General features: G+C 39.3%; 1 protein-coding gene and 2 pseudogenes across 2 annotated transcripts in view; 1 reads left to right on the forward strand and 2 right to left on the reverse strand.

Annotated features, from left to right (window-relative positions):
* The window catches only part of Samhd1 (SAM and HD domain containing deoxynucleoside triphosphate triphosphohydrolase 1), a 55,021-nt gene that overhangs the window by 2,265 nt on the left and 33,986 nt on the right, over positions 1-18,770 (forward strand). For both annotated transcript variants that reach the window (XM_010640022.2, XM_010640023.3), the window contains exons 2-3: positions 8,273-8,339; positions 15,498-15,570. In XM_010640022.2, coding sequence (XP_010638324.1) covers positions 8,273-8,339; positions 15,498-15,570 — 140 coding nt within the window. The remainder of the gene's footprint in view (positions 1-8,272; positions 8,340-15,497; positions 15,571-18,770) is intronic.
* LOC104873373 lies at positions 8,692-10,895 on the reverse strand (annotated as a pseudogene).
* On the reverse strand, positions 16,481-17,445 carry LOC117287219 (annotated as a pseudogene).

An 18,770-nucleotide genomic window follows, 5' to 3' on the forward strand; every position in this document is an offset into this window, starting at 1 on the left:
GGTCTCTTCGTGCACGCTGGGCAAGTGCTCTACGACCACTGAGATACATCCCCAGCCCCTTTATTCGGAGAGAGAGTCTTGCAGGATTACCCAAACTGGCCTCGACTTGGCAGCTCTCTTGCCTCAGTAGAAGTAGATTACACGTCACACACACACACACACACACACACACACACACACACACACACACACACACACACACACGGGTTGGGATTGAGCCCTGGTCTTCGTGCACGCTGGGCAAGTGCTCTACGACCACTGAGATACATCCCCAGCCCCTTTATTCGGAGAGAGAGTCTTGCAGGATTACCCAAACTGGCCTCGACTTGGCAGCTCTCTTGCCTCAGTAGAAGTTGAGATTACAGGCCGAGGGCTCCCTTTTTTTAGATTTAGAAAACTGTTTTCCACAGACCTTGGTTGGCGGCTTGGTGTCATTCAGGCTCACTAGGCTCAGGAGACCCTCTGGGCTAACCGCAGCTCCCTGAGCACTCACCACATGAGACGTTCTGGCGCTTTTAAGTTTCTGTTCCCCATGCCCACCCCGAATTTTGGGGTTTTCCTAAAGTGGAGGGAACTTATTTTGTTAATCTCTGTATTCCCACAGACTACCAGAGCAACCCCAGGAGGGTTCATTGTTGACTGCATATGAAAAGCTTGATAATAATTATGTTTTACTCTTTGTAAGCAATTTCTCTTTCTAAATCTGAATACTGGGATTGTTTAGTTGACCACTGAATTCTCAGCAGTTCAGTCTAATCACACTGAGGGAAGTGTATAGTTTGAGAGTTTTAAACAGCTTTCCTAGTTCATGTCCAAGCATCCATCTCTCACTTGAAATCCACTCAACTTTTAGTGGTGGGTGTGAAGCACCTGCTGGATCCCTTGAGTTATTCAGTAGGCAAGTGGCTGTGCTCTGAAAATTCAGTAAACGTTTCTAATTGTAGGGGGGAGCCTGGTTTGCCTATGAAGTCTGAAGTGGGAGGAACCTTAATGATTCAGGACCTAAAGATGGTTTGAATATACAAAGTCGTACTTACTTTTTCCCATTTCCTCTCCTACTGTTATTCTACTGCAGGGATAGGCTTTTCTTTTGAGACTAGGTCCAGGGGATGGAGTTGTTTTATATTTTCTATTTCCAAAATGTAATTGGCTGTGTTCTTGCTCTTGTGTTTCAGTGTTCTGTAGATGAACTCATCAGCCTCCAGAGTGATCTTTTGAATTTGAACCCACAGTCTAAAACTAACATAATTGTGCTTTCAATTGGTAAAAGTGACCAAATGTTCCTGCTTGCTCATATCTCACTGTCTACTTTGTCTCCTCCGCCCAACTGGGGATTGAATTAAGGAGCACTGTGCTCAGCCAGCTGAGCTAAATCTTCATTTATTTATTTTGAGACAGAGTCTTGCTAAGTGCCTCAGCTGGGACTTGAGCTTGAGAACCTCCTGCCTCAACCTATGTGTCGGGGTTACAGACTTGTACCACCTATCCGGCTCTCTCTGTTTTGTCCTAACCAAACTTAATCAGGTTTTTCTGTTTCTTTTTTTTCTTTTTGGTACTGGAGATCAAATTCTTGTGAGATATTTTTCTTTTCTTTTTAATTGAGTTTATTGGTACATTTTAGGGATACAGTACGGTTACATTCATTGTTAGGATCTTGTACCTCTACATCAGGTCTTGGTTCTCCTTTTTCTCATTTTTTCCCCTTGTCCCTGCCCTCCCTTCCCCCTCCTCCCCTCCCCATTTAAACACTTTATTTCCATCTTTTCATTTTCTCACATTTCTTTTCCCTTATTACCCTTCCCCTATCAATCCCACCTTCCCTACACCTTTAGACCTTTTCTTCCCATTTCACAATGTCAGTCATCTCATTAGGATCTTATGTACTATTACAGTTTATTCACACCAGAGAAACTATTCGGTATTTACACATGTGTGACTTATTTATTTCATTTAGGAGTATATCCTCAATATGTATCCATTTTCCTGTGAGTGAATCTAGTTTCTTGTTCTTTATGGCTGAGAAATATTCCATTTTATAGAAAAACCACATCTTCTTTATCCAGTCTCCAACTGATGGGCAAATGGGCTGTTTCCAAGTTTTAGCTATTATAAACTGTGCCGCTATAAACATGGGTATGCATATATCACTGTGGTATGATTCTTTTAGTTCTTTTGGAAAGATACCCAGCAGAGGGATGGCTGGGTCAAATGGAACCTCCAGTCCCAGCTCTTTGAGGTATCTCCATATTGATTTCCATAGTAGTTGCACCAATCTGCACTCCCACCAACAATGGAGAAGTGTTGCTTTCTCCCCACAACCCTGCCAACATTTGTTATTGTTTGATTTCTTGATAGTAGCCCTTCTTTGTGGGGTGAGGTGGAATCTCAGTGCTGTTTTCATCTGCATCTCTTGAATGACCTGTGATGTGGAACATTTTTTCACATATTTACTTGCTGCTTTTATTTCTTTGTCTGAGAAGTATCCATTTCAGATGCCCATTTTTTAATTGGGTCTTTATATTTGGGGAGGCTGATTGTTTTGAGTTCTTTATATATTCTAGATAATAGTCCATTGTCTGAGGAGCAGCTGGTAAAAATTTTTTTCCACATTATAGGTTTTCTATTAGTTCTGTTGATGGTTTCTTTTGCAGTGAGATCCCAGTTGTTGATTGTTTCTGCTAGTTCCCATGCTACTGAGGATTTGTTCATAAAATCTTTTCCTATGCCAATGTCTTCCAGAGTTCTGCCTAACTTATCTTTCAGTAAGTTTAGTGTTTCTGTTTTAATATTTAGATCTTTAATCCACTTGGATTTTAATTTAGTGCATGGTGAAAGATAAGGGTCCAATTTTAATCTTTGGCAGGTTGAGATCCAGTTTTTCCAACACCATTTTTTGAAGAGGCTATCTTTCCTCCACTGAGGATGGTCAGCTCCTTTGTCAAAAATGAGGTAGCTAAGTACACCTGGAATTGTTTTTGTGTCTTCCAGTCTGTTCCATTGATCCTCAGGTCTGTTTCTTTGCCAGTACCATGCTGTTTTTATCACTGAGATATTTTTCTTTACAGAACTCTAAACTCTTTTGCCCACAAATCTAAGCAAGGACTAAAAAAGTAGAATTTCCCCCCAACTACCTGTTGTCTTCTCCTGGGAACCTGCTAACCACAGTGGGTGGGACATTGACCTGTTAGACTGGTCATACCCTCTGGTCATGTCTTCCTTTGTCCAGCTTCTCCAAATGTTGTATTTATTTCTCCTTGTCCTTCTTTATCCTATAAAAGAAAAACCTTTCTGTTTGGTTTTGAGCAATGGATTTCTGAAATTGGAGCTGTTTACACTAGTTTTGTTTTTTTTTGAGGCAGGGTCTTGCTACATATCATAGGCTAGCCTCAAACTCGTGGCCATCCTCCTGCCCTTAGTCCCCCGAGTGCTGAGATTACAGACATTTGCCACCACACCAGACTGTAGTCTGTCTGTCTGTCTGTCTTTATTTCTTTCTTTCTTTCTTTTATTTTTGAGATAGAGTCTCACTATGTAGTTCAGGCTAGCCTCAAACTCACTCAGTACTCAAGGCTGTCCTTGAGCTTGGGGTGATCCTCCTGCCTCAGCCTACTGAGTACTAGGATTAGTAGTTTTTAAAGAATACTTGCTATCTCTAAGTCTAGATTTGTTTTTGATAAAACCAAGTACAAGGGGCAGATAAAGCAATATATGCCAGTAATCATAGCTGCTTGGGAAGCTGAGGCAGGAGAATAGCAAATCTGAGGCCAGCCTGAGCAATTTAGCGAGACCCTGTCTCAAAAAAAAAAAAAGGGCTGGGGATTTAGCTCAGTGGCTCTGCTGCCTACCTCACAAGCGCAATGTCCTGAGTTCAATCCCTGGTACCAAAAAGAAACATAAATAAATAAATAAAGGGTTGGTATGTAGTTCAGTGGTAAAATGTTTCTGGGTTCAATATCCAGTACCATAAAATAAAAAAAAAGAAATTTTAAAAATTAAAAATTAAACCACACAAGAAGCGCAAGGTACTGATTCCCTTTTTTCATTATGGGATATAGTCTCCCAAGGAACCCTAAAGTCTGATGGTATAATTCACACTTTTTACAGATGATGTTTATGAGGTCCAAAGATGTTAGTATCTTTCCAAAGTTTACACTGCCAGAAAAAGAAAAGAGCTAGATTTTTCTTCCCCTAGGACTAGAGGTTGAAAATAAGGCTTTGAGCGTTCTAGGCACTTCTACATGTGTGAGTTACTTCTTTAGTCCTTTTTATTTTATTTTTTGAGACAAAGTCTTACTGAGTTGCCCAGCATGGCCTTGAATTTACAATTCTCCTGCCTCAGCCTCCTATGTAGCTGGGATTATAGGTGTTATTATAGGATTATACCTGCCCACAAGTACAGTGGATTTTTGTTTTAAGGTTAAATCTTCAGATTCCAGACTCATGCTAGTTTTTCCTCAAAAAATGTTCTCATAAAAAAACCACTGGAAGGGGCGGGGATTTAGCTCAGTGGTGCTGCTTCCTGCCTCGCAAGCGCAAGTTTCCGAGTTTGATCCTTGGAACCAAAAATAAATAAATAAATAACCCACTGGAGAATATAATTAAAGTTAGAAAATCAGCTAAGAGCAGGAAAAAAAGTCCAATTAAAACAACAACAACAACACAAAAATAGACCATGGGAAACCTTACCAGTAAATACAGAGAAGATATTCTGTCTCAGTGGTAATTTTTCTTTCTTGCTCTTGATCTTAGCCAGAAGGCAGAGAAATGATCAGTAGTTAATTGTGTTCTGTTTAGATTGCAAAAGATGTAAAAGACTGATAATGAGTGAAATGGGTAATCTACTAACTTTGACTAAAGTCTCAAGTTGGCTCAATCGTGGACAGTTTGTATCTGTGCTGCCAAAGCGAGCACTCGATCATAGACAATTTGAAAATACCTTTTGTCTTAAAAATATTTCTCTTACAGAAATTACATATTTAATTAAGCCAGTGTCCAAACATTGTTTATAAATAGCAAAAAAGCAAAAGTAATCTGAGTAACCCATCTATAACAGTAAGAAATAGTACTTGTTAATATTTATTCAGTGTTTACACTGAGTGCTACTGTTCTGTGGAGTTTATATGTGTTTTTTGTTTTGATACCAGCATTCATATTCAGAACCTTGCACTTGCCAGGCAAGTGCTAGGCCACTGCGCTACACCCCTGGTCCTGTTTATTAAATTAATTAATTTTTAAAATTATTTTTGCAGTACTGAGAATTGAACACAGGGCCTTCACACCAAACTACATCCTAGCCTTTTTTATTTTGAGACAGGGTATAAGTTGCTTATTTATTTATTTTTTGGTATCAGGATTTGAACTCAGGACTTGTGAGGCAGGCGTGGCACCACTGAGCTAAATCCTTGGCCCAGTTGCTTTTTAAAAAATTTTTTAAATTTATTTATGTATTTTTTTGTGTGTGTGGCTTTGGGAATCAAACACTACAGCCTTGTGTGTATTAAACACACTCTATCACTGATCCCAGTCCAATACACTACATGTTTTATCTTGTAAAACTTTTATAAAAATTCTGTGACATGGGGCCAGGTAACTAATTTTAGAGGCAAAGAAAGTAAAGCCATAGCTGGGCGTGGTGGTGCCAACACTGTAATCCCAACACTTGGGAGGCAAGGCAGGAGTATCACTGTGAATTCGAGACCAGCCTGGGCTACATAGTGAGTTCCAGGTCAGTCTCAGCTACATAGTGAGACTATGTCTCACCCCTCCCCCCAAAAAAAAGTACGGCCCAGAAAAAAATGATTAAATATATTATGATACATCAGAGCTATAGAATACAAAGATAGCTATTAAAAAGTATAAACAGTTCAGCTGGGCTTAGTGGTGCATGCCTATAATCTCAGCACTTGGGAGGCTGAGGCAGAAGGATCCTGTGAGTTTGAGACCAGCCTGGGCCACATAGTGAGTTCCAGGTCAGTCTCAACTACATAGTGAGATCCTGTCTCAAAACAAACAAGAAAGGTGCTTATGACACTGGGTGGGAAAAACAGGTTATAACACAGTCTCATTTATGTAAAATTACGTAATTGTGTAGATAAATGTGTAATCCAGAATATTAATAGTGGTTGCCAGCTAGGAGAATATTGTTAAATTGATTGTTTATGCTTTTTTATATTATTTGAGGTTATACTGAATAACTTTTTCATGACAGAAAATTACCAAAGCTAAATTTTCTTCCCTACCCTTACCCCAAACCCTATTTAAAAAACAGGAAGTTGGGCCAGGGAGTTGGCTCAGTGCTTCCTCCACCTGCCTTGCAATAAAGGGCACAAGTTCGAACCCTGGTACCAAAAAACAAAAACAGGAAGCCACTGACCTGGCAAGACTTCACAACTAATCAGGTTTCACTTTACTTTTTTTGCCACTGGCTTTTCTTACAAATAACTTTTACAAATAGTGAAAGAAACCGGCACCTGCCAAAGATCACTCCACACACCGACAGAGCTCCTAAGAGAGATTTATTATAGAGGGCTGCAGCACAGTGGCCTACTCTGCAAAGGAGGAAGAAGAAAGAGATCTGAGTGGCAGGGGCTTGGTTATATAGCGGGCGGCTGGTGTAAGGGGTCGGGGTGAATTGCATCAGCTGTGGGGGCAGCCAGTCGGGTCTTTGTGATCCATTCCTTATATGAACAAGCCTTGCACGCACGTTGGTTTTGCTTAGGATGATGATGCGTGATGTAGGAAATGGAAATTTAAGGTATGAAATGGCGGTCATTAACCAAAATGGTGACAGCCGTATCAAGGCAGTTATCTTATAAGTAGTGTATAAATTTCCATATGATTTTTATCAAAAAATAATTTTTGAGGGACTGGGGATTTAGCTCTGGTGCCGCCGCACCTGCCTCACAAGCGCAAGGGCCTGTTACCAAAAAGAAAAAAACTTTTTTATTAAGTTATCTAGTTAAGATTTTACAAGTAGCAAATAAGAAATATTGTACACTTTTACCTCAGAGAGAGAGAGATTCCAGAGCCCCAGCAAATAACCAAAATCTGAGGATGCTTACTCCCCACTGAAAGGGAACAGCAGAGAGGTCTGACTGGAGATTTTATTCAGGGGAGCGGAGCAGAGAGAGAGAACAGAGAGAAATGAAGAAGTGCTGGCCTATTTATGGGGCTTGGAGCCAAAGACCCTCCCATTTGGGTGGGGTAGGCCGTCCTTAACCTATCAAAAGCCATGTTGCCTTTTTTTTTTTGAGACAGGGTCTCAGTATGTGGTTGAGACTGACCTGCAACTCACTATGTAGCCCAGGCTGGTCTCGAACTCACAGTGATCCTCCTGCCTCAGTCTCCCGAGTACTGGGATTACAGGTGTGCGCCACCACGCCCAGCCATGTTGCCTTTTTTTTTTTGAGACAGGGTCTCAGTATGTGGTTGAGACTGACCTGCAACTCACTATGTAGCCCAGGCTGGTCTCGAACTCACAGTGATCCTCCTGCCTCAGTCTCCCGAGTACTGGGATTACAGGTGTGCGCCACCACACCCAGCCATGTTGCCTTTTAAAGTTCACACCTTGTAGAAGCTCTAAGTTTCAATTCTATATACTGACGTGATTTTGGAGAAAAGGAAATTTAAGACAAGGGTTTAAGTGTAGAAGAACCTGGAAATCCAGCCCAAAATGGTGGTGTCGCAAAATACTTTAACATGATCAATTCCCTAACACCCACCCCATACTGGAGGTTGAACCCAGTGCCTTTGCACTGAGCTACATCCCCCAGTCTTTTATATACTTTTGAGACAGAATCTTGTTAAATTGCCTAACCTGGGCTCAAACTTTTGATCCTTCTGCCTCAGCCTTCCAGAGTGCTGGGATTACTGATATGTGCCACCATGCTCTGCTCTCAGGCCTCATGTATGAAGTAGGGTTGTATTTGCATAAAAATGCATGTCCGCTTCCATATACTTCAGTCATCCCTGACTCAACACAATGCAAATGTTATATACATAATTGTTGTATGTATTGTTTAAGGGAACAATGAAGAGAAAAATAAATGTATACATGTTGAATTACAGATGCAGTTTTCTAGATATTCTCTATCCATAGCATAGATATGGAATCTATGTGTACAGAGGACCAGCTGTACCTGGCATAGTCCATTTCCTGTAATAAATCCTCAATAAATATTGATCTGAGTAAATTCTGGTGATTGAGAGTGAAAGAAATTGAAAAACTTACATTGTAAATATTTAATTTGATTTTTTTTTCACTCTTCCACAGATAATAAAATCACAGGCTCATTACTGCCCTTTCTCGATGAGTCTCTCCTTGAAAACCTTGGAGTAAGGTAAGAATGACAAAATTCAAATTGCAACCACACATTCTATTTACCTTTGAGAGGAACAAAGTCAAAATTCTGTGATATTAACTATCAGCGTTTTAAATTTATGAAATGTTTTAAAACAAAGTCCCCTTCATGCTTTTTGTTTTTGCTGTGCAAATCCTGTGTTTAATATTACTTGTGATACCTATTTTATTTTATTTAAAAATTTGTTTTGCATGTGTGACTTTTTTATTTTCATCAAGCCCAAGTGAGCCTGAGTGGCTGCCTCCTACTGGTCCCCTGACTATCCCCAGCTTCCCCATGATCACAGCAAGAAGAAAATTTGCTCTCCCTTCATAGCGTGGAGAGGGAGCCCCTAAGATTTGGTGGCTGACTTGTAATGGGTCAGAGTGTGAGCCAAAGGGTTGGTGGCATTGACCCACTTGGGAATCCAGTAGTGGGTCAGCCAGCGCCTGGCCTGGGTAGTGGCTTTCAAAGCTTTGGCAGTGGAAATAGGCTTCTTTAGTTTTTGGAATATTGAAGGGAAAAATCTGGGCTACAGCTGCCATCATTGTATCATCCACTTGATGTTCAACCAGTCCCTGTAAAATCTTAAACCAGGAGTTCTACACTGAGGTTGTTCCATCGCTAAAGGCCTCTTTTGGTCACCAGAGAATTTCTTTAGGTAGCAGACTGGCGTCTTCAAATGCCTCTCTCTCAAGACCTGTTTTTTTATCCTGTGTTTTGGAATTCTCATTTCTGGAGGTGGAGACGAGTAATAGGAAAACAATCAATGATCCAGAAATGGAACTCCCAGTTCAAGGCCGTGGGCAGCAGTAGTTTGGTGTGCACGGAGAATATCAAACAAATACAGTTCCTTCAGAAGCCTCTGGCTTTCTTCTTTGGCCTTTTCTGGAGAAGGAACCTTGTAGAAATATATGTAGCCCTGCATCAATTCATCTGATCCTTCTCCAGGGAAGATCACCACTCTATGTTCTTCTGAATATACCTGAAAACCAAATACCTACCTACTGATGTAATGTCATAGGTTTCCAAGGAAAATATGACCTCATCCAAGGCCTGAATGCCTTCCTCAGAGTTAAAAAGGGCTTCCTGATATTCACGTCCAATATGATTTACCACTTTTCAGCCAGTAAGTCAGGGCTATCTTCTATGCCAATTGCAAATGTCTGGAGACGGTATGTATTAGGGCCTCTTTTTTTTTTTTTTTTTTTTTTTTTTGGTATCAGCAATCAAACTTGGGTCCTTATATTTTCAAGTCAGGCAGCAGACCCACTGAGCTAAATCCCTGGTCCTGAGCCTCTTTTAATTGCTTCACCAAATGAGTGGCAGCAACCAAGCTGGAGTCCAAGCCCCCTGATAAAAGGCCAATCCTGCTGTCTTTCACCAAATGCTGCTGCTGCTTCTTTTTTTTTGAGACAGGGTGTCTCTTATGTAGTTGAGACTGATCTGGAACTCACTGTGTAGCCCAGGCTGGTCTCGGACTCACAGCGATCCTCTGCCTCAGCCTCCCAAATGTTGGGATTACAGGCGTGCGCCACCATACCCAGCTTCATCAAATGCTTCTTAATAGCATTATTGAAAAAGATACAAAGGTTGCCTTTCACAGTTTGTATCTCAGAAGCATTTCCCCAGTCATAGAGGGCATGCGCAGGTTCATCAGTACAGTGATGATATTTAACCATTTCCACAGATACCACTGTGCCATTTGGCTTTAAATCTAAAACTTCGTAGGGTGCTAGAAGAAAAGACTCCACTTTTAAAAATGGAGTCATGGAATGCTTCTGTGTAACAAGACCATTAGCTTCTGAAAACACAGCCAGTAATCCATCTTCTGTCATGGCTTTAAACAAAGAGCTGACTCCTTCACTAACTGCCCCAAAAAACTTTGTGATTGTCAGTGTCCAGTAAAATAAACACAAATACCCCATCCAGCATACAAACTGTTTGCTCACTTCCTCCTCTGTCATACAGATGAAGAATTATCTCTCCAACCACATTGGTCTGGTGTTCAAATTCAAAATATTGTTGCATCTGGCTAGGAGATCTCTGTCCATCAGATCTGTTTGGGTGTCACTTCCTCAAAAGCTGTGCTCTGCCCACATTTTCTAAAAGCAGGTCCTTATATGCATCAGTACTGCAATTGTTCTTTCAGGAAGCTGCCCTGTGTTTGTAGACTTCACCATTGTAACAGAGTCACAAATAAGGCTGTTTCTTCCCTTGAATTGGCTGGATTCCAAACAAAGGATCAGCCACTGCCAGGTGGTGAAATCCAAAGCAGCTGTAGTCTAGCCATTGACATTCTCAAAATAGAATTCACCTGGACTCCTGTGCGCACTCTTCAGAGCACTCACACTGCCCCACAAGGTAGTCATTGCTGCCAGAGAAGGCCCAAATGCCACACATGGTGCACCAGAGCTACGGACTCTTAGGATTGTGGTTAGCTAGAGGAAGTAGCATCCAGGCCATACCGATTGTCTGCATTGTAGGTTTGCTCTCAAGATACAGATACAAGGGCAAGCACCTCCAAGCTAACCAAAGATCCCAGCCTCAACTCTTCACCCCGGGACCTCAAAATCTCTCAAAAGTTTGGGAAACTCCCCAGATTAGTTCTGTCTCCTAGACAATTAAGGGCCCTTTATTCACTTGTACTAACTATAAGTAGTATATAGAGGGTAGAATAGCAGATCACATATACCATTGAGGAGAATATTAAGACATACAGGTCTTATAAGCATTTCACAACTTCTAGCTTACCTTTAGGTGACTTGTTCAAATGTAACTGAAGAATGAAAAAGATAAGTCAATCACCTGATATCATATGTTCTAACCAAAAAGAACGAAAACAAAAACCTTTAAATTAATAGAAGACCCAAAAGGTGGACTATCAAAATATCCTGACAAAAATATTCTCAAATATTTCTATCTGCATTGGTCAGTAAGAAAGCAAACCAAGTCAGGTGTGGTGTTGCACACCTGTAATCTCAGCATTTAGGAGGCTAAGGCAGGAGGATTGCCATGAGTTTGAGGCCAGCCTGAACTACAAAGGGAGACCCTGTCTCAAAAAACCAATAAATAAATAAATAAATAAAAAAGAAAGAAAGAAAGCAAACTAAATGAGTTATAAAACATGGCTCAAACCAACAAAAACTTTAGTATAGTGCTGGGGATTTAGCACAGTGATACCGCACCTGCCTCGCAACCTCAAGGTCTTGAGTATGATCCCTGGTACCAAAACAAAACTAAATAAACAAAACCTTAGTGTACCCTTTTAGGCTAGGAAGCATATAATTCCTGTAAGTGTTAATTTAGTTTTCAATTTCAGGTTATCAACAGTGAAACAAAAGACTGTTGATTTATATATTATTTGAAAAATAGAACTACTTTTGAATTTTTTTTAAATACCAAAAAAAATGCAGACATAATTTGGGACAAAAACCCTAAAAAAGAAAATAAAGATTCAAGTTACATCAGTCACTTTGAACAATCCTTTGAGGACATGTCATTCATATCTCAATGATTTGTATCTGAATGAACTATGGCTTTGGTTGGCATTTTAGTTCGACCACAAGAAATCAATGAAAATGATATCAACCGAGGCAATTTGAAAATAAAGTGCCTTATGTCCTATGTAGTTCTTTCCACGTACTTAACTGAACAGCCTATAAGGAAAGATTTACTTTGAGATTTAGTGGAAAAATTTATTTAGATTGTTAGACTTGATACCAATTTAAAAGGTGCATAGGGCCCGAGGTTTAGCTCAGTGGTTCCGCCACCTGCCTTGAAAGGGCAAGGACCTGATTTTGAGCCCTAGTACCAAAAAAAAAAAAAAAGGTGCAGGAAAGTGCTTTGAAAATAAGTGGGCATCAATTACCTGAGTCTTCTCAGCACTGTATCGTGACACTGCCTGGTATTTATCCTTTTTCTGAGTTCACCGCCTGTCTCAGGAGAGGGGTCTCCTCCTCACAGGGTTCCCTGGAGAGGTCCTGCAGTCTGGGCACGAGCCAGTATGCCCCTGGCCCAGCAGAGGGTCCCAGGCTCGTCCCTCACTGCCACCATTATGATACCTATTTTAAAGAATTTTCCTGACAAGCTTTCACAAAGTTTGAAGTGACTAGACTTTTACTGTCAAATTCAAAATAACTGAACTATACATGCTAGTAAATATGTAGGAACCAATAGGAATAAAAATATTGGCAGGAAAACCAGGGCTCCATCCCAATTGTGAACATTTTTCTAAGACTTTCTAAAGCTGTCTTAAGACTGGAATATATCCATATATGTAAAATGTCGAAGCACATGATAAGCCCTTAATACATTATATACGTAACATAGATACCTACATATGGGGAAGGTCTAGAATCTAGATTAAAGTAGAACCACTTTGAAGTTTTCAGTTGAATATCCAGTGTTTATATATTCCTTAAAATGGAGATTTTGTTTCTGCTAGGGCATTGGCAACAGTAAGAGAGCATTATCTAAAATTCCACTTAGTTAAATGTTGTTTGTGGTAACTGTAACTAATGAATCAAAACAAAGGATTATATCAAATTACTTAATATGTTCACACTTAGAATTTGATAAGGCAAGTAGATTTTGAAAAAAGATTAAGGCAGGGCATTTAACTGACTCTCCATAAGTCTTTCGGATCAGAATCTTCCTCATCTTGGCTCTCATAACCACATTTCAGCCACACCAATCCTTTCAAAGTTCCCTTTGCTACCCATTTCTTGTGTATGGAAGCTATTTACAATTTGAACTAAAAGGAATTTGTTCTAAGTCTTTCTTTTCAAGGTAACTATACTTCTTTGTGGACCCAAATACTACTGACTCACGCAGGAAATATGTATGGAGGGAGGGCTCATGATGTTCTAGGCGCTTCTCCACGGTCTTGGGGCCTGTGAGTGAACAAGATAGACGGAATTGCAGAATTGACCACTGTCTGCCCCCCTACTCCTCCTGCCTAGGGATTCTACCCCAAAACAAATCACCTATATGTGAACTCTTGCCTTGGATTCTGCTTTTTATAGGAAATCCAAATCAGATGAGCACTTCTTGGAGTCTCTCAGTTTTATGATTAAGTGTTGATTTATGAAGGTTTTCCTGGAAAATAAACATTGTTACATTACACGTATCCATCAAGTTGTAAGAAGCTATAGATTTAAAAAATACAGAAATCTTATATTAAAGTATCCTAGCTCATGACTATAAATTTTCATTTAATATCATAATCTTTGCCAAAAAAACAAAAAACAAGCTGGGCATGGTGACGCATGCCTGTAATCCCAGCACTCTGGGAGACTGAGGGAGGGGGATTGAAAATTTGAGCCCAACCAACCCTCCAGCAATTTAGCAAGACCCTCCCCCAAAATAAAAAATGGTCTAGGGATGTAGCTCGGTGTGAAGGGCCTGAGTTTAATCCCCTGAATTGTACACAAGCTTTTGTTTTTGTTGTTTGGTACTGGGGATTGAACTCAGGTCATTGCACTTTCAAGGCAGGCGGCAGAACCACTGAGCTAAATCCCCAGCCCACAATCCCCAGTATTAAAAAAAAAAAAAAAAAAAAAAAAAAAAAAAAAAAAAAATCCACGAAGCAAAAACCCCCCCCACAAAACCCGAAAATAAAAAAAAAAAAAAAAAAAAAAAAAAAAAAAAAAGACAGAATGAAAATAGGTTTTTGGTGGTAATTTTAATCAGTAATATCCATGGGAATAGTCTCCTTTGGGGTTTTAATTAAATGATGAATACTGAGTATCAGTTCGGGGAACTATGGAGCAGTAGTGAGGTTAGTTTAGGTTTGCTATTCTGTGCTGTGACTTGTAGATAAACCCTACTGTTTGAGGGCCCGTCACCTGGCTCAGTTACAACCCACTGATAAGTAATTCTTGAATTCTGTCTTTCTGCTGGTCTTGTCATGTTAAAATGAAAAGAGGAAGGGGCCGGGGATTTAGTTCATGGTTCTGCTCTGGGCCTTGCAAGTGGAAATTCCCCAGTTCAATCCCCAGTACCAAAAATTAAAAAAAAAAAAAAATTTTTTTAAATGAAGAGAGGAGAGGAGCATAGTAAAACAAAAAGAATGCTGCTCTGATTATTTCTTTGTTTTGTTTTGTTTTCAAGACAGAGTCTCATACTACGTAGTTCACGCAGGCCTTGAACTCACTATGTAGCCCAAGCCCAGGCTGGCCTCAAACTTGCAGTGATCCTCCTGCCTTAGCCTCCTGATTACTGGGATTTCAGGAGTGTGCCACCATGCCTGGCTGCTTTAATTATTTATTAGCTGTAATAATGGCTCCATATATTCAACTCTTATATTTTGTTATTGCCATAGGTCTCTCAGGTTATATAACACAGAAGGCAAATGTACATTTGACTTTAAGTCTTTCTAGGACTTCTGGAAAAAAAAATCTTTCAATCTGATTAGGTCAGTAATGACAAATAGCTCTTGCCTGCTGCTTTTTGTTTTGGGGTTTTTTGTTTGTTTGTTTGTTTGTTTTTTGGTACTGGTGATCGAACTCAGGACCTTGTATTTGTAAGGCAGGTGGTGGAACCACTGAGCTAAATCCCTGGCCCTTGCCTGCTGGTTTTGTTGACACTCTGCCAGGTGTGAGGCAAATATGCTTGAACCAACGAGTAATTGTGAAATAAAGTAGTGTACTAAGTCAGAGCTATTCAAATTTAGTTCCTACTAAATGCTTTCTAAAGACTGGAGAATTTTGAGGGGTTGCAGACAGAGGAAGTTAGTTATAAATAAAGCTGAAACCTTCTCTATATTTGATTCATCCTTGAGGCATACCTGGTACTCATAAATCAACCCAGGATTGTAAGGGTAGATGTTGACTTCGATTTGGTTAAAATACATTTGAATATAAACTGAGCATTAATTGAGTTGAGGCGGAGGAGATGTAAAATCTGAGTTTGCCAAGAAAGAAGAGAATCAAGGACAAAACCCTGGGACGGGTGCATATGGCGTCAGCAAGAGCTTCTCTTAGGAACAAAGGAAGGAGGGAGTTTCTAGGAGGAGTATGTTTGAATAATTGATTGTTCCTTCGAATATAACCTCTCAATTAGTTTAGAGAACCCAGTGATGATAACGTACTTCTGTGTACTCCTAGGATTGTTATGAAGCAAATAATGATAAATTTGCTTATCTTGTAATTTTAGTTCCTTGGGGGAGAGGAAGAAGCTGCTTAATTATATCCAACGATTGAGTCAAACTCATACTGAGGCAATGAAGGTAAGAGAAATCCGAGTTTATCGTTTTTGTTTCTTTTAATAAAGTGATATAACTCAATCATGGTAAATTCATTTTAAAAAGAATGGGAGGAAATATCAGTGATGGGGTTATGGGTAAATGGATCTTTTCTAAGCTTTCTGTATTTTCTAAAGTGAGTAAGGATATTTAAATCAGAAGAAAAACTAAAATACGTTTAAGGCATAGTGAGATTATAAGTAGAATACTACTCAGCTTTCAAAACTTAACACTGCCTGATTTGCTTCAGATTACTTTTAGAATAAAATATACTATCGAAGACCTCTTATATGCTTCTCCTGTTTTTTTGTTTTGTTTTGGTACTAGACATCAAACTCAGTACCTGTGCTTGCCAGGTAGGTGCAGCGTCACTGAGTTAAATCCCTGGCCCCCCTCTCCTGTGTTTCTCTCTCACCAGTAATACCTTGAATTTGGTGTTTAATATTTTCATTAAGTTTTTGAAATTTTACTACATATACACACACACACACACATATATATATTTTTTTTTTTAAGAAAGAAATAAAGTACTTATTTATTTATTTTCTAGTATCAGGGACCAAACTTAGGACCTTGCACTTGCCAGGCAGGTGCAGCCCCACTAAGCCACATCCCTGCCCCTAAAGTAATTTTTTTTTTTTTTTTTTTTTTTTTTTGTACCAGGAATTGAACTGGAGACCTTGCACTCACAAAGCAGGCAGCAGAACCATTGAGCTAATCCGTGGCCCCCTAAAATAATTTTTTAATAAGAACCAACAGTAGAATATTTATTGCGATCCAGCAATAACATAAAATAACCAAACAATACGAACACTTGTTTAACAACTTAAACACGTTAACAGCTTTGCCATTGCTGACAATTTGCTTCATTGCTCTCTTAATTCATTGATCATTTCTAGTTGCAGACACTTTGCAGCAGAGTAGAACTATCTATCTCCTTTTGACATGATCCGGCCCAGTTGTTTTCTTGACTTTGTTTTAGAATGAATTTCTTCTGCATCTTCTAATACAAGGTTCATGTACTCATTAGAACCAGTAATACGGCCCTCCATCTGCATATTGACTTTCTCATGGAGCCACACCTAAATCCGGGTTCTGTTTTGCAAGTGTCTGAAGATGAGGTTAACGGGCTGCATCATCGCCTTGTGCACTTCCTGGCCCTGGTCGCAGTTGCTATGGTGGAATCTCACAAAGACCTTTCTTGGTTTTTTAAATAAGGTCTCACTGTGACATTCAAAATGGCCTTGAACTCACAGCGATCCTACTGCCTTAGCCTCTTGAGGGCAGGGATTACAGGTGTGCACCACCATGCCCAGCCAAAATTTTACCACAATTTATATCCATAAATGGTTTTAGTACTGATAATCTATCAATATTTGTTTATTCTTCCTCCTCCAGTCCTATTCAGACATTGAAAACCCTGTTTTGCCCCAAGTGTGGTGGCACACATCTGAAACCCCAGCTACTGCCAAGGCTGAGACAGAAGGACTGCAAGTTTGAGCAACTTCACAAGACCCTGTCTCAAAATTAGAAAAATAAGTAACAAAGGCTGGGATTACATACAGCTCAGCACTAGAACACTTGCCTAACATGTGTAAGGCCCTGGGTTTGAACTCCAGTGCCCCCACCCAAAAGAAAACCCTGTTTTTCAGACTTCAGTGTCCCAAGGAATCTTTAACAAACATTCAGCTATGCAAATCCTGTCCCAGAAATTCTCATTCTTTAAATTTATACAAAACTCCTGAAATGTGCATTTTTTTTACAAGCGCTGCAGAGTGCTTCTCACCATACTTAAAGAAACTGTTTCTTGCTTGATTGGTGACACTAAATATATCTTATTGTTCACCTTTTTTTTGACATCCCTGGATTAAATAAGCTTGGTTTAGACCTCAGAGGTGTAGGAATCTCATTTTCCTTTTCCTTGGTTTAGTTGTTCTGCTGATGGCACTGAAGTAATTTAGGGTACAGATTTCATTTCTAGACAGTGACTCACACTAACATACTTTGAAACTTCAAAATCTGCTTTAAACAACTATGGCTGGGCCAGGGATTTATCTCAGTGTTTCTGCTGCCTGCCTTGCAAGCACAAGGTCCCAAGTTCAATCCCAAACAAACAAACAAAAAATAAACAACTATGGCTATAAAAAGAATAGTTTTTATTCAATAATACTGAGAATAACAGGATTAATTAACACTATTCAAACTTTAGTATCCAAACACCTTAATATCATAATATACTGTATATAATATGAGTTGGGAACAGAATATAAAATAATGTAGCAATATTTCCAACAAGTCAATGCCCACCATGAGGGGAATGGTTTAAAAATGGTTATTGTCAGCTGGATGTGATGACACACTATAATCCCAGAACTCAGGAGGCTGAGGCAGGAGGATCACTGTGAGTTTGAGGCCAGTCTGAACTACATACATAGCAAGACCCTATCTCAAAAACAAGCAAAAAATGACTTTATCAATGAAATGGAGCCATTAAAATATGAGGATGTGTTCACTGTGCATTTTGGTAAGAAAAGGGAAAGAGATTGCATGCATATATTAACAAATCTAAAAATATATTCACTAAGTTTTTATAAAATGGCTTATTTATAAATTTATTTCATTTTTAACATTTAAGGTGAAAAAATATTTTAAGAACTGTCATAACCAGAAAAAATTGATAGTAAAAGCTTTTAGACATGATTGAAAATAGATTATAGAATTTTTATTTGAATTTCTGATAATAAAATAGATTCTCATTTGTTCATACTGGTTACACTGATCTTGTTTGTGGGGAAGGAATAGACCAATATGATTTTCAAATGGTTACAAATTATGGAACTTTTTAATCTGATAATATACTCAAAGAATTTAATTAGGACAGCCATGGTTCCTTCTATTTCTGAAATACTGAGATATTTCTGTATAGGTAGAGGGACCAGACTTGATGTAGTTTCTGATAATCATGAAGTAGTTTCACATAGGAGAGTGAATAAAATGAACACCTATTAAGCTTCAATATTTATTTCCAATCATTGTTAATATTCATAAATATTTCACAAGGTTGTAAGTTCTAGTGCTTGACTGAAGCTGTCAAATTGAGCTCTTGTTACAGGAAATGAATTCTTTATCACCAGCGTGTTCAAATGTTGGACCAGATGACACTTAAAGCTTCTTTTTTGAGCTAC

This window comes from Fukomys damarensis, unplaced genomic scaffold (genome assembly GCF_012274545.1).
Source record: "Fukomys damarensis isolate Sample0158 unplaced genomic scaffold, DMR_v1.0_HiC HiC_scaffold_22, whole genome shotgun sequence".
NCBI classification, from domain to species: Eukaryota; Metazoa; Chordata; class Mammalia; order Rodentia; family Bathyergidae; genus Fukomys; species Fukomys damarensis.